Source organism: Emys orbicularis, chromosome 6 (assembly GCF_028017835.1).
Source record: "Emys orbicularis isolate rEmyOrb1 chromosome 6, rEmyOrb1.hap1, whole genome shotgun sequence".
NCBI lineage: Eukaryota > Metazoa > Chordata > Testudines > Emydidae > Emys > Emys orbicularis.
In genome coordinates this window covers 89,387,280-89,407,716 of record NC_088688.1, presented here as the reverse complement: position 1 = coordinate 89,407,716, position 20,437 = coordinate 89,387,280, and the positions used below count along the sequence as shown (strand labels likewise).

Here is a 20,437-nt window from a genome sequence, read left to right as displayed (position 1 = left end):
ATTATAGAAGAGAGAAAGATGACACACAAGTCGATGCAGAGAGGAGATACAAACAGAAAATGTTGCAAAGACAGGTCTATTGATATGAACAGGAAAGAGATAAGAAGTGGATGATGCGAGGACCACCGCATTAGTGAGAGAGAATCAGGAACAACTAAGACATGGGAGTGTGAGGCTCTTACAAAATAATAATTTAATACTGTAGAAAGTAAAGATGAGAGAAGACAAGCTAGCAGACTGCGGTGGTCAGGATGACAATGATTTCATTCAGCAGTCATTGTCCTCCTGACAACAGAATGGTACCATTCTTATTAGTAAATCCCATATTTCTATATTCTTAAAGATCGTCCCTGTATATTCTAGATCCTAAATTACTATCTGGACTCTTTTGCTTCCATGTCCTTACTTCATCCATTCATTTTCTAATTTTCAAACTCTCTCCTGTCTTCCACTTCCACCACCCATCTGCTCTAGTCTTTTTAGTGTTTTCAGAAAAGTTTTGGTTCACAGTGCTCCTCAGCGTACTCTGCTCTCTTGCAGGTTTACAAGTACTGTTACCCTATTCCTTAATATTCTTGCCTGTAGACGTTTTCTGTCACTGGCATTCTCAGGGAGCGGTGACCTTTTGGGCTTGCAGAGCAGGCATCTCCTTAACTCCCCTCCTCTTTTGTTCACTTTCATCAATATGTGACTGTGGAGGAGAATCCACAGCTGCCAAGCTTATGGAGCCAATGTTGCAGGAACAGTCGATATTTAGCTATTCAAACTGCTTTTTAATGTTTCTGGGAGTCAGAGAGAAATCCTCACTCACCAGTGAAAATTTTAGGGCATTTCACATAAATGTTGTAGATCTGACTTACTTAATTAAGTGTCCCATATTCAAATCTTATTTTTGATTAAATCAGACTTTAAATTAGTTGTGCTCAATTTTTAAACTTAGAGTATAAAATTAATCAAATTAACCTAATTTTTTTCCAGTCCTTAATTGTGTAGGTACATGTATACAGTAGCCAGGTGCGTCTCTAGCATAGAATAAACATACCTGAAAGTCAGGCTCTCTGCGCATCATCAACAGAAAGTTAACTTATTTTTTCTCCCCCTCTTAGTATGGACGAACACCTTTACATCTGGCAGCAAATAATGGAATCCTTGATGTTGTCAGGTACCTCTGTCTCACTGGTGCCAACGTAGAAGCTTTAACCTCTGTAAGTATAACAAATGTTATGTTGCTTACTTGGTTTGCTTACAGTAATAGACCATCACTTTTGTTTTAAATTGTTTCCTATTACAATTGTATTTTGGAACGGTAAAAATTTCGTTAGACTACAGTACATCACTCTGGCTTGACAGATATTCTCAGTTGCCCATGGACAGTTGCAGCCTACCCCGATAAATAATAAATTTAAAACAAATTAAGATACAGAATCCTATACACTTATCCACAGGACCTTAGCTGAGAGTTACTTGTGCTGCTCTATTTTAATTGAAGCACAATTTAGCCATTTTCCCTGCACGTCATATACCTGTATGAACACATTTTTAAATCTTTTTAAGAGGTTTTTTTTTCAAAAGGTTTTCATCTTACCGCAGTGAAAAGAATATTTCATGGCATATATGCGTGGGTGAGTGAATGGGTGAGCTAGCATTCAGATATACTTGTAAAGCAATTACTGTCTGTCATGTTGATCTGCACCACTGCTTCCATCAGCACCACCTAAGGTATTTTTCATTCTCAGAAGGGTTGAGAAGTGTTCCCTTGATTAGCATATCCAGGGGAGTGATGAAGAACAACAAGCTATCACACAACATTGCCCATATATTTAACAAACAAATACCATTTGTCTGCAAAAGAAATACAGCTGGATCATCCTAAAATACCATGTGCCCTATTCAGCATGTCTTATTCAGGCTAAACTCCTGCTGGAGTCCATATTGGTGAAAGTCAAGTCATAATTTATGTGTAGCCAGGAGCCCAATATTTTTCAAAGCTCCCCTCTTACAGAAATTATACCGGAGATTGTGATAAATGAGATTAAAGAAAAAAATGCATCTACTTGTTTGTTTTGTGAATTTGACAGCACTTGGTGTAGTAGTCCAGTTTCACTGTTTCCCTCTATATTCAGCTAGCTTGTTGATATCTCCAGTTTGTATGGGTCTTTCACAAAGTGACACAGGAGAGAGAAACATTTAAAAGAGAGAAGGTGAAAATACTTTTTTTTTTTTTATATTGACTATATTTTAAGTTTCCAGTTTCCTTTGTTTTTTCCTGGTTTCATTATTTCTAATTAACAAAATAAGTGCATAAACTGAAGCTGTTTCGTTTCAGCTTATCCTCATTCTCCTATTTTATGGAGTACTTGATTCAGTATTTGTAACATCAGCATTAAACACTGTGGAAGTGATTGTGATGTGACAAAAAGTTTATCTACATGTAGAAAATTACCAGCGGAACTATACCATTATAGTTATATTGGTATAACTATCTGTGTGGACGGGACGTGCTTCTTCCAGAAGAGGCGTTCCTTTTTCCAGTTAGCTTAGATCTCTTTGAAAGTGATGACAGAGTGAATTGTGATGACTCTAAGGGTACGTCTTCAATACCCGCCGTATCGGCGGGTAGCAATCGATTTATCCGGGATCGATATATCGCATCTCGTTAAGACGCGATATATCGATCCCCGAACACGCTCACGGTCAACTCCGGAACTCCACCAGAGCGAGCGGCGGTAGCGCAGTCGACGGGGGAGCCGCGGCCGTCGATCCCGCGCCATCTGGACCCCAGGTAATTCGATCCAAGATACTTCGACTTCAGCTACGCTATTTGCTTAAAACACTTAAAACACTACAGCAGTGCTGTTGTCACACTTCAGTGTAGACACTGTTTCCGCTGATGGTAGGTAATGCACGTCCCCACGAGGTAGTAGGTAGGTCAACAGAAGAATTCTTCATTCGACCTTGTGCCATGTACACTAGGGGTTAGGTCGGTTTAGCTACATCTCTCGGGTGTGGATGTAAAATCCTAATGTAGGCCATGCCTAAGACTGGCAGGAGAAGCCGACTGATTAAACAGGAGAAACTGCTGTTTGTGCACAAATATCAGGGCAATGAGAATGTTGGTGGAAAGAGGGAAGTGGAGCGAATGAGTACGTGGTGATTTAGTGAAGTTTCCATTTTTTTGTTTTAAATTTACTGGAGTCTGATATTAAGCTTATGTGGAAGGTCCTAATGGTTGTTCTCTGTGAAGCTTTTAGTTAAATTCTTTTCTGAGCACCATTTTTCAAGATTCCTTAATGCCTAAAACATTAACTTTGGGCTGGAGATTGGTAATTTTTGCAAATTTTTATTTAATTTTGAAATTTGAGTGTATAAATGTTTTTAGTGGTTTGAGAAAATCACTCGGAACATGTAAGCATGTTCATGCTCCTGGAAAATGCAATCTGTTCGGATGTTTAAAAACAATAATAATAAAAAAAGTGTGCTGCATGCACACATGGAGTTTGGCATCTCATTGTTCCATCAGATTATCTGGTAGCTTCTGGAATTTTAATTGCCCAAAGTGTTTAATTTGAATAACTGTATGTGCAAACATGTAACTAGCTGTTTGCATGTACAGTTACCAAGTTTGCATCAAAGTGCAGTAATTGTGCCTAAGGGTATGTCTATACTGGTAAGTTTCTGCACCACAAGTTATACCACTTTTACTAAAACACTGGAATTAAACCACTGTTGTGTATCCACACTGTGCTCCTTGTGACGCTGGAGCGCATCCACATTAGCAGCTTTTGCAATGGCAAAGACAGCAGTGTATTGTGGTAGCTATCCTGTGCAACTGACCACAGGGTACTTTGGGAAGAGTTTGCAATGCCTCATGGGGCAGGCACAGGGTCAGATGATGCAGGTTTCTCAATCCCATTGTTCCATGGGCATCCTACTACATTGCCAGCTGCTTTTCAACTGAAGTTGGGGAGGGAGGAGTGTGTGTGTGTGTGTGTCTGAAGTGGGGGAGAGAGAGTGAATGTGTTTGGGGGGACAGAGAGTGTGTCAGCATGCTGTTTTGTAAGTTCAGAGAGAGACAGGAAGAAACCAGTCCTGAGACGGGGGAGGGGCAAATTCCAGCATCAGGCCCCACCTCTCTTCCTGGGCTCTCTGCATAACGCGCACACACATGCTCACGCACACCTGCCTCTGTGTTCAACAGCACGAGCATTCCACATTAATGGTTTGCTGTGTGTCCCGGAGCAGATCAGCATGCAAGGGCTGTCAGAAACAGCGCTTTGAAAGGGGAGGGGCGCATGTCTCCAGGGCAGCTGAGCTCAAAACAATGAGCCGAGCAGTCACTTGAGGCATTACGGGACAGTTCCGGAGGCCAATTACAGCACAGAAAGCAATCAAGTGTCTACACTGGCAATAGAGCGCTGGAGCCTCTGCGCAAATAGCCTTACGACTCTCGTCAAGGTGGGTTTTTTGCAGCACTGCAACTGAGGAGTTTCTGCGCACAAATTGGCCTGGCAGTGTGTACATGTCTGCAGTTTGAGTGCAGAAAGCTGCTTTACTGTGCAGAAACGTGCCAGGGTAGACAAGCCCTAATCTGCATGCACATATTAAATACTTGTTCATACTTGGGAAAATCAGGCCCTTTTTGGATGCCAAGTTTGCTTAGCCACTGCTCTTCCAGTATCTAGCTCCCTACTTTGTAAAGCATTTGTAAAGTTAGCTTGAGTAGGAAAGCCATTTATCAAAAAAACATTCTATTTCAGCTGCATGTGTATATTTTCAAATACATGTTGTAATGTACAAATACATGCTGTACTTCGCAGCCAGAAAATTTTGCAGCCTCTTTGTGTTCATAATGATTGACATAAGAGAAGGATAATGTTGTTCCTTATATTTCCCCTCCATGGGATTAGATGCCTCCTTCAGCCAGTAATATCTAACCCACAAATGGCATATTCTCTGTTAATTAAACCTCAATTGCTCATAATAATCCTTCCTGCTGATGTGACCCTCTTCACAGTTCACAGTGGTTTAAGCTGTAGTTTTGAAGTGAGGTGACCAGAATTTAAGACAATTTATTATCATCACTGGGTCAAAAGTCACAAATTCTCCCTCCTCTCCCCCCTCCCCCCCACCTCCCAAGGCTCTCAGGGATTCTTTACACAAGGTTTTGTTTCTGCTTTTCTTTTTTTATGGTTACCTTATTATTTTCCATGGGTTTTATTTTATGTTTTGATAAATTACAATACAGCTTTATATTTTACATAGCATTCCGGGGCAGTTTGTTTAGAGATGCCATATAGGGCTAAATTGTGAGTGTCAAACTCCAATTATTTGGGCTGGATGTGGTTCTGTCACCCTGTTAATATGGCTTAGAGAAGCTACCTCTCCACTGTCACAGATGTGACTAGTGTGGGCTGTACAGATTCAGCCCCATGACCACTCACACCTAGGTTGTGAGGGCTGATTCACAGCTTGGCTCTGTGGAGCAAAAATCTTGCTGGGGCCCTGTGCAGTCTCCGAGTCTCAATCACACTGATTTCACAGCATTATGGGCCTTCCATGACTCCTAGGTTTTCAGTCCACGTTCATAAGTGTTTTCCAGAGCAAAGAGAAAGCTGGATAGGATACTGGTTTGCTTATGCATCCCTTCCATACATAAACCACTTGTGCAAATCACTTGACCTTGCTCTCTCTGTTTGCCCAGGTGTAAAAGCAGGAGAATTACTCACAGAGGTGTTGTGAGGATTGGCTAATGGATTAATTATCTATCTAAACTACTTATATGGCCCCCATTACCAGAGTATCAGCACACCTCTCAATCTTTAATGCTGTTATCCTCACAGCAGCCCTGGGAGGTAGGGCAGTGCTATTTTCCCTATTATATACATGGGACGCAGAGGCACAGAAAAGGTGATTTGACCAAGGTCAAGAAATCTGTGGTAGAGCCAGAAGTTGAACCCAGGTCTCCTGAATCCCAGAGCACCCGAACCACTCGACCAGCTTTTTTCCTCAAACAACAAGAACATAAGACCAAAACAGCAGATCATGTAGGATGGTCAGAAGAGAGAAAGTAGGTTTCCCTGGATAAAAAAGCTGACAGGGAGAGGAAAAGGAAAGTATTAGAAATTCAAATATTTGTTTGTGTAAAGCAGAAGCTAACTATGCAACTGAGGAAGAGATTTACAGAGAAAATAGTAATTTAAATTTACCCACTTGTTGTCAGTTTCAATTCCTGCTTTTTCCTGATAGTGATACATTGCTATTCCTGAATCTCTAACAACCTTGTCTGAAGTTATTAAAGTTGTGGTATTCAAACTGAATGTTATGGGAGCCTGAAAATGTCTCCTGTAAGTAGACCTTGACTTTTCATAGACAAGAACATTTTATTTCAACAAAGAAAATGCACATATACAGTGAACTTTATTTTATTTTAGATTTATGGATGTGAAAGCCGTAATTTGTCAATCATCTTATGCGCTACTTATGACAATGCAGATTTGGCGTAAAAAACTGGATGTGATGGGAATAAGGAGTGAAACCCCAAAAGATTTAATTTACCAACAATTTTTTGTAAACATGGCAAAGTTATTGTCTTTTAAAAAAAAAAAGTTAAATCAAATCATAAATAAAAAATTGTTTTGCCATCGAACACAGCACAAAAGTAGTACCATTAATAGAGTCTTAAGAGAGTAAAGAAAGTAAGCAATTTTTCTTACAACTCAGTTCATATTAAACTGCTGACCTATGAAACATGGGTAATTAAATGTCAAGAGCAGAATGCTGAAGACAGCTTTGCTTCTCCTTTAAAACTTGCTGAAGCTATTTAAATCACAAGCCACATACACTGTTTGTTTTTTGAAAACCTAGATCCAGTAGCTAATTCACCACTGTCAATGCTTACATGTTAATAAACATAATTTACCTGCTTTACATAGCAATAAATATGCTGATGCATGTCCTTCTGGTGGCCTTTTAAACCTGTATGTGGTTTGTAATATGTATCTAGATATTTCTGCCATCCACTAACATCCTGTATATTTAAATGGGAGAGTGAAGAATGATCATTCAGAGGGGAGTACTGGCATTGCTCTAAGCCTCTGACTCCAAAGCATCCTGTTACTGTAATGTCAAGATACCACTTTGCAAAAGAGAGGCGGTTGTTTTGAATTTTCTTATCTTTTTTTGGATGATTAAACAAACTAGGGGGGTTACAGTTTAGGGGTTAATCCTGGCTGTTTTTTCTAATCCATTTGCTTCTGACAGCGATTTTATTCTGTTACTGCCATGAGCAGAACTGAGCTACACTGCACATGTTTTTCTGTTGCAGACAAAAGGAAGTGATTGCACTTAATAACTTGTCTTTAACAGGATGGGAAAACAGCAGAAGACCTCGCTAGAACAGAGCAGCATGAACATGTAGCCAGTCTTCTTGCAAGGCTCAAAAAGGTGGGAATGCATGGATATCTATTTGGATGCATGAGGGTTTTGGGGGGGGGGGGTTGTGGGTGGGGAGAGGGTTGACTGATGTTCTTGGTACTTTAAAGTTTGAGATAGCATTTTGAATACAAATGATGAGAAAATAAAACCTGCATCAAAAGCATCAGTCAAAAAGCTTTACAAAACCGCTCGGTGAAATAATTAGGTAAAAAAAATCAATTTGGCTGATTTGCAACATAGCTATGATGTACTAGAAGAGAGTATGTACGTTTTTTTTATTTTTTGTTTTTCTCATAGATTGCACACAAAAATAAAGGGATCATATCTCATGATTGTCTGAGGGTCCTATCTCCCAGAGATTTCCCATGGGAAAATGTGGGTGCTCAGAATCTCATGAGATAGGACCCTAAATCTGCAGTCTAGCAATCCTATTTAATGAATGGCTGCCAGACTAAGAGGAACAAAATTAGATGTAATACTTCTGTTGAGGTTCTCATCGGAGACACTGCTTCTAGTATTAATTTCCTTTTTCTTAAAGATATAGACATGTCTTTTTAATTGCTCAGCCTACATAGTCACTGAAGCACGGGTATAACTGTGAGGATGTGTCCCCCTGACTTCCAGTGGGGGTAGAAGAGGGAGGAAAACAGTTCCTTTCTCACTCCACCTTTCTGCATTTCTCTCTCCACCCCCCTAAATGGCCTTTTTTGGATGGGGAAGGCTCAGCTGCTCCCTGTTCACTCTCCTGTGCTCAGCTGTTAAATGGGAGCAGTGCAAGGGCAAGAGCTGCACTCAGACTGTAGGAAAAGCTGCACAGCAGCTTTGTCTGAGTTGCTCCTTGCTGCCAGCTGGGAAGAAGAGGACCGATTAGTTGGCCCCAGCTCCTGTAGCTAGCAGGAGGGAGAAGGAAAAGGGTTATGGTGGTTCTCCCTCCTCCCCCACCACCATGGATCTTTAACAGCATAGGAATGGAGATACATGAGGTAATGGGTAAGTTAGGCCATGTCTGCGTTACAGGGACTATAGCGTCATAGCCCTATAGTATAGGTGCTGCGTACAGTAATGGAAGGTAGCTAGATCTATGGAAGCTGTTGGGTGTGTGAGTGGGAGGAGACAGAGAGCGCTGTAGGTGGTGATTGTTGAGAGTGAGATTTCCCAGTTGGGGAGGAGGAACTGGATGCACGGTGGTCAGAGCTTGCACAGGGAGGAAGACTCCCATGTCACAGCTCTAATAAGAGCTGTGTAATCATGGGGGACTTTAACTTCCCAGATATAGATTGGGGAACAAATGCTAGTAACAATAATAGGGCTCAGATGTTCCTAGACGTGCTAGCAGATGAATTCCTTCATCAAGTAGTAACTGAACCGACAAGGGGAGATGCCATTTTAGATTTGGTGCTGGTGAGTAGTGAGGACCTCGTTGAGGAAATGGTTGTAGGGGACAACCTTAGCTCGAGTGACCATGAGCTAATTCGGTTTAAACTAAATGGAAGGATTAGCAGAAATAAAACTGTGACTAAGGTTTACAATTTCAAAAAGGCCAACTTTAATAAATTAAGGCAACTACTTAGGGAAGTGGATTGGGCTAACATACTTAGGGATCGAAAGGCAGATGACTCCTGGGATCATTTCAAGCTGAAGTTGCACGAGCTGTCCGAGGCCTGTATCCCGAGAAAGGGAAAACGGTTAGTAGGCAGGAGAATTAGACCTAGCTGGATGAGCGGGCGTCTCAAAGGGGCGATTAAGAAAAAACAGAAAGCGTACAAAGAATGGAAGAGGGGAGAGATCAGCAAGGAAACCTACCTTATTGAGGTCAGAGCATGTAGGGATGCAGTGAGAAAGGCCAAAAGCCGTGTAGAGTTGGACCTCGCGAGGGGAATTAAATCCAATAGTAAGAGGTTTTATAGCCATATAAATAGGAAGAAAACAAAGAAAGAGGAAGTGGGACCGCTGAAGAATGTAGATGGAGTGGAGATTAAGGATAATCTAGGCATGGCACAATATCTAAATGAATATTTTGCGTCGGTCTTTAATAAGGCTAATGAAGGGCTTAGGAATAGAGGGAGCAGGACAGAGGGGAATAAAGGAGGGGCGATTGACATTACAGTATCAGAGGTGGAAGCCAAACTTGACCAGCTAAATGGGACTAAATCGGGCGGACCGGATGATCTTCATCCGAGAATATTGAAGGAACTGGCGCGAGAAATTGCAAGCCCCTTAGCGATAATTTTTAATGAATCTGTAAACTCGGGGGTGGTACCGTTGGACTGGAAAATAGCTAATGTGGTTCCTATTTTCAAGAAGGGGAAAAAAAGTGACCCGGGTAACTACAGGCCTGTTAGTTTAACTTCTGTAGTATGCAAGGTCTTGGAAAAAATTTTGAAGGAGAAAGTAGTTAAGGACCTTGAGGTGAATGGCAATTGGGACAAATTACAACATGGGTTTACAAAAGGCAGATCGTGCCAAACCAACCTGATCTCCTTCTTTGAGAAAGTAACAGACCTTCTAGATAAAGGAAATGCGGTGGATCTAATATACCTCGATTTTAGTAAAGCGTTTGATACTGTGCCGCATGAGGAATTATTGGTTAAATTAGAAAAGATGGGGATCGATATGAAAATCCAGACGTGGATAAAGAACTGGTTAAAGGGGAGACTGCAGCGGGTAGTACTGAAAGGTGAACTGTCAGGTTGGAGGGAGGTCACCAGTGGGGTTCCTCAAGGTTCGGTTTTGGGTCCGATTTTATTTAATCTATTCATTACTGACCTCGGAACCGAATGTAGGAGTGGGCTGATAAAGTTTGCGGATGACACAAAGTTGGGAGGTATTGCCAATTCGGAGAAGGATCGGGATATTCTGCAGTGAGACTTGGATGACCTTGTAAATTGGAGTAGTAATAGTAGGATGAGATTTAATAGTGAGAAGTGTAAGGTGATGCATTTAGGGATGACTAACAAGAATTTTAGTTATAAGCTGGGGACGCATCGGTTGGAAGTGACGGAGGAGGAGAAGGACCTAGGAGTCCTGGTTGATCGCAGGATGACTATGAGTCGGCAATGTGACGTGGCTGTGAAAAAAGCTAATGCGATCTTGGGATGCGTTAGGCGAGGTATTTCTAGTAGGGTCAGGGAGGTGCTGCTTCCGTTATACAAGGCGCTGGTGAGACCTCATTTGGAGTACTGTGTGCAGTTCTGGTCTCCTATGTTTAAAAAGGATGAACTCAAACTGGAACGGGTACAGAGAAGGGCCACTAGGATGATCCGAGGAATGGAAAACCTTTCCTATGAAAGGAGACTCGAGGAGCTCGGTTTGTTTAGCCTAACCAAAAGAAGGCTGAGGGGGGATATGATTGCTCTCTTTAAATATATCAAAGGGATAAATACCAAGGAGGGAGAGGAATTATTTCAGCTCAGTACTAATGTGGACACGAGAACAAATGGATATAAACTGGCCGTGGGGAAGTTTAGGCTTGAAATTAGACGAAGGTTTCTAACCGTCAGAGGGGTGAAATTTTGGAACAGCCTTCCGAGGGAAACGGTGGGGGCGAAAGACCTCTCTGGCTTCAAGATTAGGCTAGATAAGTTTATGGAGGGAATGGTTTGATGGGATAACGTGATTTTAGTCAATTAAGCATTAACGTGCCAGCGCTGGTAAAATGAGGGTCCGGCTGTATAATCTTGCCTGTATGCTCGGGGTTCTACTGATCGCCATATTTGGGGTCGGGAAGGAATTTTCCTCCAGGGTAGATTGGCAGAGGCCCTGGAGGTTTTTCGCCTTCCTCCGCAGCATAGGGCAGGGGTCGCAGGCTGGAGGATTCTCTGCGACTTAATATAAAGATTTCAAGGGAAAGTGGGTGGGTCAGCTTTTGTGGCCTGCATCATGCGGGAGGTCAGACTAGATGACCATATTGGTCCCTTCTGACCTTAAAGTCTATGAGTCTATGAGTCTTCCAGGGAGGAGAAGCGGATATTGAAATGTGTGCAGGGGTGAGAGGAGAGAGGGAGGCAAAAATGAAAGCTTTCTAGGGAGGAAGGGGAAGAAAAGAATGAGCATAAATGGGATTTGAGACTTTTTGAAAGTGGGGGGAGGAAGGAAAACAGGAAAGAAATGAGGGTACTGAAAGAAAAAAGGGAAAAGAGGAATGCAAAATGAGAGAGAAAAGAACTGTCTTGGGGAAATAATACTTAAAAACTTATACACACAATTGTATTGTATTGCAAATATATATCCTTAAAGGGTCTACGCAGGTCACAGTACTATTACCAAGCCTTGTGGGTGAAGAATCAAGGACACTGTCTCTATGCTGCAAAAAAGAAAAATAATAATAATAAAAGACCTGTGGCATCAAGTCTTAACCCTGTTCTGCAGACTCAGGGCACGTCTTCACTACCCACCGGATCGGCGGGTAGCAATCGGTCTATCGGGGATCGACTTATCGCGTCTAGTGAAGACGCGATAAAATCGATCCCTGATGGCTCTGCCGTCGACTCCGGAAATCCACCGCGGCAAGAGGCGGTAGCGGAGTCGACGGCGGCGCGGCAGCGGTCGACTTGCCGCCGTCCTCACAGCCAGGTAAGTCGACCTAAAATACGCCACTTCAGCTACGCTATTCACGTAGCTGAAGTGGCGTATCTTAGGTCGACCCCCCGCTGTAGTGTAGACCTAGCCTCAGGCTTGTGCTACAGCACTAAAAATAGCGGTGTAGATGTTCCCTCTGAGGCCCATTCCCCTCTCCAGGTTTCAAAGTGTGAGCTCCAGCCTAAGTGGGAACATCTACACTACTAGTTTTAATGCCCTAGTGTGAGCCCAGATCTGTAGATCTAGGCTCTGAATCTCACTGTTGTGGGAGGTTTTTTGCTGTGTAGATGTACCCACTGAGGCCTGATCTACATGTAAAATTTAGGTCAACGTAGCTCTGGCACTCACTGATGTGAAAAATCCACACTCTCTTGAGTGCCACAGCCTCTGCCAGTGTAGAGGGAGCTAGGTCAATGGAAGAAAGCTCCATCGCTTGGGGAGGCGGTGTCCTTACAGCAATGGCTATAGGCTGTCTGCACCACAGGATTATGCCAGCATAGCCACAGCGCAGTAGCTGTGCCGCTATAGTCCCTGTAGTGTAGATGTGGCCTGTGGTCCTTGGTTTCCCCTCTACCCTTCCTCTCAATATTTGGGGCAAAATGATTCCACTGCAGTGATGTTGCATCAAAAACTATAGATATAATCAGGGCTTATTGGAATCTATTTTCTTCTGAACAGTTCTAGGGGTATTAATTTGAAAAATTGCCAGATTTCTGCATTTCAACCTTGACTTTAAATTCTGGTGGTTGGACTCATTTTTTTAGTTTCCTCTCTTCATGTAATAGCTAAGCCACATTTTACTGCCGGTTCCTGGGATTTATTTTGATGCAGCAGGAACAAAGTGCAGTGTTTCACCTCCCTGCCTTTCTTTGCCTCCTACTGCCCCCTAACTTTATAACAAAATAACAGAGTGAATATCTTTTTTTATACCTCCCTTTGCGCAAAAAAAAAAAAAAAAAAAAAGAATGTGGGTAATGAAGTTTCAAGAGAATGAGGTACTTTAAAACTTGCTTCTGTCCCCAGAAAGTAGCACAGTACTTTACACTGCTGTTCCATATTAACAATGCTATCTGAATTATGTGACTTAAATAAAAACTTTCAAGTGCCTTTCACCCAGTTTTATTTGAATTAAATTGTTGCAAGTTTGTATTTTTCAGTAATGCTCAAAAATAATTCTGCTTGTTCTAGAACAGCTGAAGTTAGTGCTGATCAAGCATGTTGGGTCTCTTCTATTCATGTCCATTTTAAGGATAGCAAATAAATTGATCCAGAACATAAAGAGGCACATTGCTAAATCCCTCCAATACACTTTGTTCAGGACAATGTATCCCAGAGTATTTTCAAACTATGCTTAAGCTGAAAATGCAGCTTTTAGGCTTCTTATTGGGATATTTTTCTGCATTGTAGTGGATCTAATTTCTGCATTTTGTTTGATTTAGGATACACATAGAGGACTTTTTATTCAACAACTTAGACCTACTCAAAACCCACAGCCAAGAATAAAACTTAAGCTGTTTGGACACTCAGGATCTGGGAAAACTACTCTTGTGGAATCTCTCAAGTGTGGTCTAATAAGGAGCTTTTTTAGAAGACGACGACCAAGGCTTTCCTCCACAAACTCAACCAGATTCCCACCTTCACCCTTGTCTACCAAACCATCAGGTATCACTTTAAGGCTTCTGGTTTTATAGCATTTAAAGTAAGAGAATAATTATTTCTATCTTAGTGCTTATAACTATATGTGAAGCCCTGTTGGCTTGATCTCTAAAAGTAAAGATTAGGAGAATGGGTCTTAGGAAATCAAAGCAGAGAAATGGTTTTTATTGTTGGTGCCTGGGCAGGAGGATGAAACAGTGGGTGTGAAAGATACAAGATTAGCCAGAGAAACTTTTATTGCATCAGTAGAGGACCTGACTACTTGTCACAAGTATTCTGGAACTTTTTTGCAAATGTAAAGGTGTTAAATCTGTGTTCTGAACAAATTCTATTTTTTGGCAAAAAGTAATTGGTCATCTCTGGCCAACAAACATTTTCAGTAGAATATGATACTATCTACTTCCAGTCCTAAACTGTTTGTGTGATATTCAACAACTGCTGCATTCTACCCTAGAAGTGGCTGTACTAAAGTAATAAGTGAATTCATCCCTGTTTATCTTTCATCTAACAAAGAGGTATTGCGTGTGGGAGGTTGTTGGGGGTTAAGCTTTTTGAGGTTCTTGGATGAAAGGATCCTGTAGAAGTGTTATTTTATCTATTAGATAAGCTTTGTTTTTAAGTTGGTTCATAATTAATTGCGTAATCATAAATAAGTATGTGTTGATCACTTATCATAATTTTTAGGTAATACCTGAACATGTTAGGAAAAAGTACTGGTATATAGTAACAGCTTTCATCTTTGCTCAGCCTTCAGTCGATTTATTCTGAGGATAGGAACTCTGGTGAAAGAACAGGCCAAAAGGTTTCTGGCACAAAGATATAATATGAATGGTCAATGAATCACTGAAAGAGGCTTTCACATATTACACAGGAATTACTTAATGAGAGTGGAACGGAAATAGATAAGAAATTCTCTGTTCCATTAATCTCAATTTATAGGCCCTTGCACAAGGAGATTAAACTATGTATCAAGAAATACAAGCGTGTATCTACTGGAGCTAGCACAGGAAGAAGGGGGTTGGGGTTTTTTGTCTTTACTTTTTTAAAAATGTTAGAAACCAGTGGGAATAGGTTTTCAAGATCAGACACAGTCATATGAACAAGAGAGATACGGGCCTAGGATTTTTTGAACATATCACCACAGGCTACTGCATACAAAAACTCAGTCCCATGTAAACATATGAAGTAAGGAAAAATATTTTTACTTTTTTTTTTTTTAAACTACCCCAGTTCTGGAAGAAATTGCTTCATTTTATATACAGTATTATGTACACAGTATTGCCTTAATTAAAAACCTAAGAATGACCTTTCTTGGTCAGACCAGTAGTCCATCTAGCCTAGTATTCTGTCTTCTGACAGTGGACAGTGCCAGGTGCTTCAGAGGAAAAGAACGGAATAGGGCTATTATCGAGTGATCCATCCCCTCTCGTCCAGTCCCAGCTTCTGGCAGACAGCGCATGGGGTTCCATCCATTACCATTTTAGCTAATAGCCGTTGCTGGTCCTATCCTACATGAACTTATCGAATTCTTTTTTGAACCCAGTTCTACTTTTGGCCTTCACAGCGTCCCCTGACAACAAGTTCCACAGGTTGACTGTGTGTTACATTAAGAAGCACTTCCTTATGTTTGTTTTAAACCAGCATATTAATTTCATTGGGTTGACCCCTAGTTCTTGTGTTATGTAAAGTGGTGAGTAACACTTCCCCCACACCATTCATGATTTTATAGACCCTTAGTCATCTCTTTTATAAGCTAAACAGTCCCAGTCTTTTTAATCTCGCCTCATATGGAAACTGTTCCATACCCCAATCATTTTTGTTGCCCTTCTCTGTACTTTTTCCAATTCTAATCTATCTTTTTGAAATGGGACAAGCTGAACTGCATGCAGTATTTAAGAGGTGGCCATACCATGGATTAATGTAGTGGCATTATGATATTTTTGGGTTTATCATCTATCCCTTCCCTAATGGTTCCTAACAGTCTGTTAGCAATGTGGGGTTGGGGGGGGGGGGGTGGATGTTTTCAGAGACTGATACACAGTGAGTCCAAAATCTTTCTTGAGTGATGACAATTCATTTAGATCCCATCATTTTTGTATGTATAGTTGGGATTATGTTTTCCAAAGTACATTACTTTTCACTTATCAACACTGAATTTCATTTACCATTTTGTTGCCCACTCACCCAGTTTTGTGAGATCCCTTTGTAACTCTTTACAGTCAGCTTTGGACTTAACTATCTTCAAACTTTGCCACCTCACTGTTCACCACCTTTTCCAGATAATTTATGAATATGTTGAACAGCACAGGTCCCAGTACAAATCTTGGGGGAGGGGTGCACTATTTATCTTCCTCCATTGTGAAAACTGACCATTTATTCCTACCTTTTGTTTCCTATCTTTTAAGCAGTTACTGATCCATGAGATACCTTCCCTCTTATGCCATGACTGCTTACTTTTCAGCCTTGGTGTGGGACTTTGTCAAAGGCTCTCTGAAAGTCGAATTACATTGTATCAAATGGATCACCCTTGTCCATATGCTTGTTGACCCCCTCAAAGAATTCTAGTAGATTTCCCTTTACAAAAGCTATGCTGATACTTCCCAAACATCGTGTTCATCCATGTGTCTGATAATTCTGTTCTTTACTATAGTTTCAACCGGTTTGCCTGGTACTAAAATTAGGCTTACTGGTATGTAATTGCCAGGTTTGCCTCTGGAGCTGTTTTTTTTTAAATAGGGTGTTACATTAGCTACCCTTTAGTCATATGGTACTGAGGCTGATTTAAGTGATAGGTTACATACCACAGTTCTGCAATTTCAAGTGTGAGTTCCTTCAGAACTCTTGGGTGAATACCATCTGGTCCTGGTGACTTATTATTGTTTAATTTATCAATTTGTTCCAAAACCTCCTCTACTGATATCTCAATCTGGGACAGTTACTCAGATTTGTCACCTAAAAAGAATGGCTCAGGTTTTGGAATCTCCCTAACCTCCTCTGCAGTGAAGACCAATGCAAAGAATTCATTTAGCTTTTCTGCAATGGCCTTATTGTCCTTGTGTGCTCCTTTAGCACCTCAGTCATCTAGTGCAGTGTTTTTCAACCACTGTTCCGCGGCACACTAGTGTGCCGCGAGATGTTGCCTGGTGTGCCGTGGGAAAAAAATATTAAACCATGCTTGAATGTCGGAACTGGTTACTAAAATTTTTGAATCCCACCACTGATGTTAAGGACTATAAATAGCTCAGAATATCAGCTTTGTGTTCAGCCAAACAGGCCCAGGTTGCGCACTGAATAAAGTATTTTATAATTTTTCATATTTCTGTTTACTTACTATTTCATAATAAAGTAATTATAAAATACTTTCTTTGTGTTTATTTGATTCCTATTCAAGAGAATTACTTTATATATAGTCAATATAGGCACAGAGTTAAATTTTTTAACATTTTCTAATGGTGGTGTGCCTCGTGATTTTTTTCATGAAACAAGTGTGCCTTTGCCCAAAAAAGGTTGAAAAACACTGATTCTAGTGGCCCCACTGATTGTTTGGCAGGCTTTCTGCTTCTGATGTATTTTAAAACATTTTTGCTTTAGTTTTTTATAGTGTCTTTTGCTAGTTGCTCTTCAAATTCTTTTTTGGTTTACGTAATTATACTTGATTTGCCAGAGTTTATGCTCCTTTCAATTTTCCTCAGCAGGATTTGACTTCCAGATTTTGAAGGATGTCTTTTTGCTTCTAATCACCTCTTTTACTTTGCTGTTTAGCCGTGGTGGCTTTTTGGTTGTCTTACAGGGATTTTTTTTTATTTGGGGTATACATTTAGTTTGTCTATATTATGGTGTTTTTAAATAGTTTCCATGCAGCTTGCAGGCATTTCACTATTGTGACTATTCCTTTTAATTTCCATGTAATCAGCTTCCTAATTTTTATGTAGTTCCACTTTTTGAAGTTAAATGCTACTGTGGTTTTCCCTTCTACAAGAATGTTCAATTTAATTACATTATGGTCACTTTTAGCATTAATTACATTAAGTGCTGCTCATTTGATGCCTAATACAGTGTGTGTGTGTGTGTGTGTGTGTGTGTGTGTGTGTGATATACACACATGCACATGCTGTATAAGGCATCAGATGAGCACCACTTATAGCAATACATAATACTGTATGCAAAAAGAAGTAAGCTTATAATTACTGTAAAAAAAATAAATATGAATTTCCTGACTTTATACACAAAAAATAATTTGTGCTAACATTTTCATTTTAATCTATGCTCAGTCTTTTAAGCACTTTTAGAGTCCTGGGGGTTTTTTTGGTTTGGTTTGGTTTTTTTGGTTGAACAGTATTAAATAAATGTACATTGTTGTTACTGCTAATATTTGAGGTAGGAAAAAAGCCTCATGAACTGATGGATGCTTAAAGTAGTTTAACACTATAATGTGCATCTGATTATGTATTTGTTATATAACTCATTAAAAGCTTGTGTTTATCAAGTATTTACATGAACACTCTGAAAATCTATATATAAGTGACAAATGTATAGTGATACTTACACTGCTGAGTTGTCTCACACACACAACTTGTTTCCATATTAAAATATGTATATCATAATGGTAACTTCAATATCTGGTGAAGGGATGAAGAATTCTTTGATTTGTCTGATAGAGGGGGATGGCTGATAATAGAGACTACTGTGTGATTGTCTTTCTCTTTCTGATCTTTCAGAATCTAACTTGCTTTACACAGAGATTTTGTATCCCTATAACTAGGGGAGGGGGGTGATTTTTTTTTTTTTTTAATCAAAATAGTTAGGCCATACAATCCCCACTGTAGATGCCGTTTTATATCAGTATAAAGTTATACAGGTATAGATTATAGCTGTACAGGAATAGCTATACCAATATAAAGCACCTTTATACAGCTATAAATATGTCCACATGAGGGAGTTGTAGTGCTTTTAATAATGCCAAATTAAAGCAATACAACTTTTGTGTATAGACAAGCCCTAACAGATGAACCCTCATTTTCACAAACTGTGTTCTGTCACTTCCATTATTTTGACCCCACCTGTGTGTCTTTTAGGGGCTAACAGTGCTATAAGGGGAACCTAGAATTTGCCCTTTCACACCATTAAACCTTACCTCTAGCACATAATTACTTTATCATTGGGTAATATAGAAACTAAAATACCTGCCCAACCTGTGGGTATTCTAGAGACCAAGCACATTAGAAATTGTCTAACAGTTATTGAAAACCTGAACATGTCTCTAACTTGGGGGGAAATCTCAGCACAGAGAGAAACTGGGGAAGGTCTGTTGAACAATGTTAATCAGACACATTATACTTTACCTCTGTTCTCTTCCTTTCTGTCTTCCTTGTTTCCACCTCTTTGTGTGCTTGCTTTCTTACACTTCCATGGTTCTCAGTATCTTCCTCTTCCTTTTCTCTCCTCTCTCTGCCTCTCTCATCCCCTTTCTTTTAAAGCCTATTATGCATAATTCAATCTCTCAGGGTAGGTCTACACTTACCCGGTAGTTCGGCGGCAAGCAAATCGAACTTCTGGGTTCGACTTATCGCGTCTTGTCTGGACGCGATAAGTCGAACCCGGAAGTGCTCGCCGTCGACTGCAGTACTCCAGCTCGACGAGAGGAGTACGCGAAGTCGACGGGGGAGCCTGCCTGCCGCGTCTGGACGGAGGTAAGTTCGAACTAAGGTACTTCGAACTTCAGCTACGTTATTCACGTAGCTGAAGTTGCGTACCTTAGTTCGAATTGCGGGGTTAGTGTAGACCTGCCCTCAGAAAGCCATTTTGCCAAGACAGGGTATTCTAAGGTACCGAATCAGCTCTAGTGAGAGGTATTTTCTGGTTCTGAATCTTGGGCACAAATATTGTTCACAGCTACCTGGGTACCTCTGTTTGAAGAACAGATCTTTTTAAATCAAATTTTATGCCCAGCACGTTATTTTGAAATTATCTGTTTATAAACTCTTCATGGTTTGTAATATTCTTTTTCATGACTCAGTTTCAGTGAGCATTACAAATCTTTACCCTGGTTGTGAAAATGTTAGCGTGAGAAGTCGAAGCATGATGTTTGAGCCAGGCCTTACCAAAGGGGTGCTAGAAGTATTCGTTTCACCATCTCACCATTCTCACTGCTCTGCAGATGACCAGTCTACGAAGGCCATTGACATTCAAAATGCCTACTTGAATGGTAATGAATTAATTGAATTAATGTGTATTAATTCTATGTGACTGACATTGGCTTTACTTGTTTTAAATATTTGAATTTGAAATCTACTTTAAGCATTACCCTGAACACATCCACTAGTTCAATGTGCGTATCTTTTTAAAACAGAGATTAAACCTACATAAAGCCCTGTGAAGTTAAATACATTATAAAGGCACCACATACATTGACTGGTTTGTGTATCATTTATAGGTACTTTTTTTTTTTTTTTAACCACTCGTCACAAAGGGTCTTGGACCAGGAGTGAACCTTTATTACTTGTATGTCATCATAAGTGTGCATGGTGCTTTGTGGGTGCATAGTCATTAGACCTGGTCCTTGCCACAAAGACCATATCAATTGTTCCAGGGTTAAATGGGGCTTAAGCTTTTAATCTTGGGTCGGGGAATATATTTATAAATGCAACATACTGTAAAACATTTGCCATGTGTGATGAGCAACTTGACACATAATCAACACTTGTTATTAGTGCAGTTATTCTCTTTCAGCACAATCATGTAACAGATTTAGTTTCTAAAATGTAGTAGA

At 40.4% G+C, this 20,437-nt stretch overlaps 1 protein-coding gene across 1 annotated transcript in view; it reads left to right on the top strand.

The window, feature by feature from the left end:
• DAPK1 (death associated protein kinase 1) overlaps nt 1-20,437 on the top strand; it is a 128,959-nt gene that overhangs the window by 96,774 nt on the left and 11,748 nt on the right. The window contains exons 18-21 of the mRNA XM_065406990.1: nt 1,107-1,205; nt 7,366-7,443; nt 13,452-13,674; nt 19,685-19,873. Of these exons, the coding sequence (XP_065263062.1) occupies nt 1,107-1,205; nt 7,366-7,443; nt 13,452-13,674; nt 19,685-19,873 (589 nt within the window). The remainder of the gene's footprint in view (nt 1-1,106; nt 1,206-7,365; nt 7,444-13,451; nt 13,675-19,684; nt 19,874-20,437) is intronic.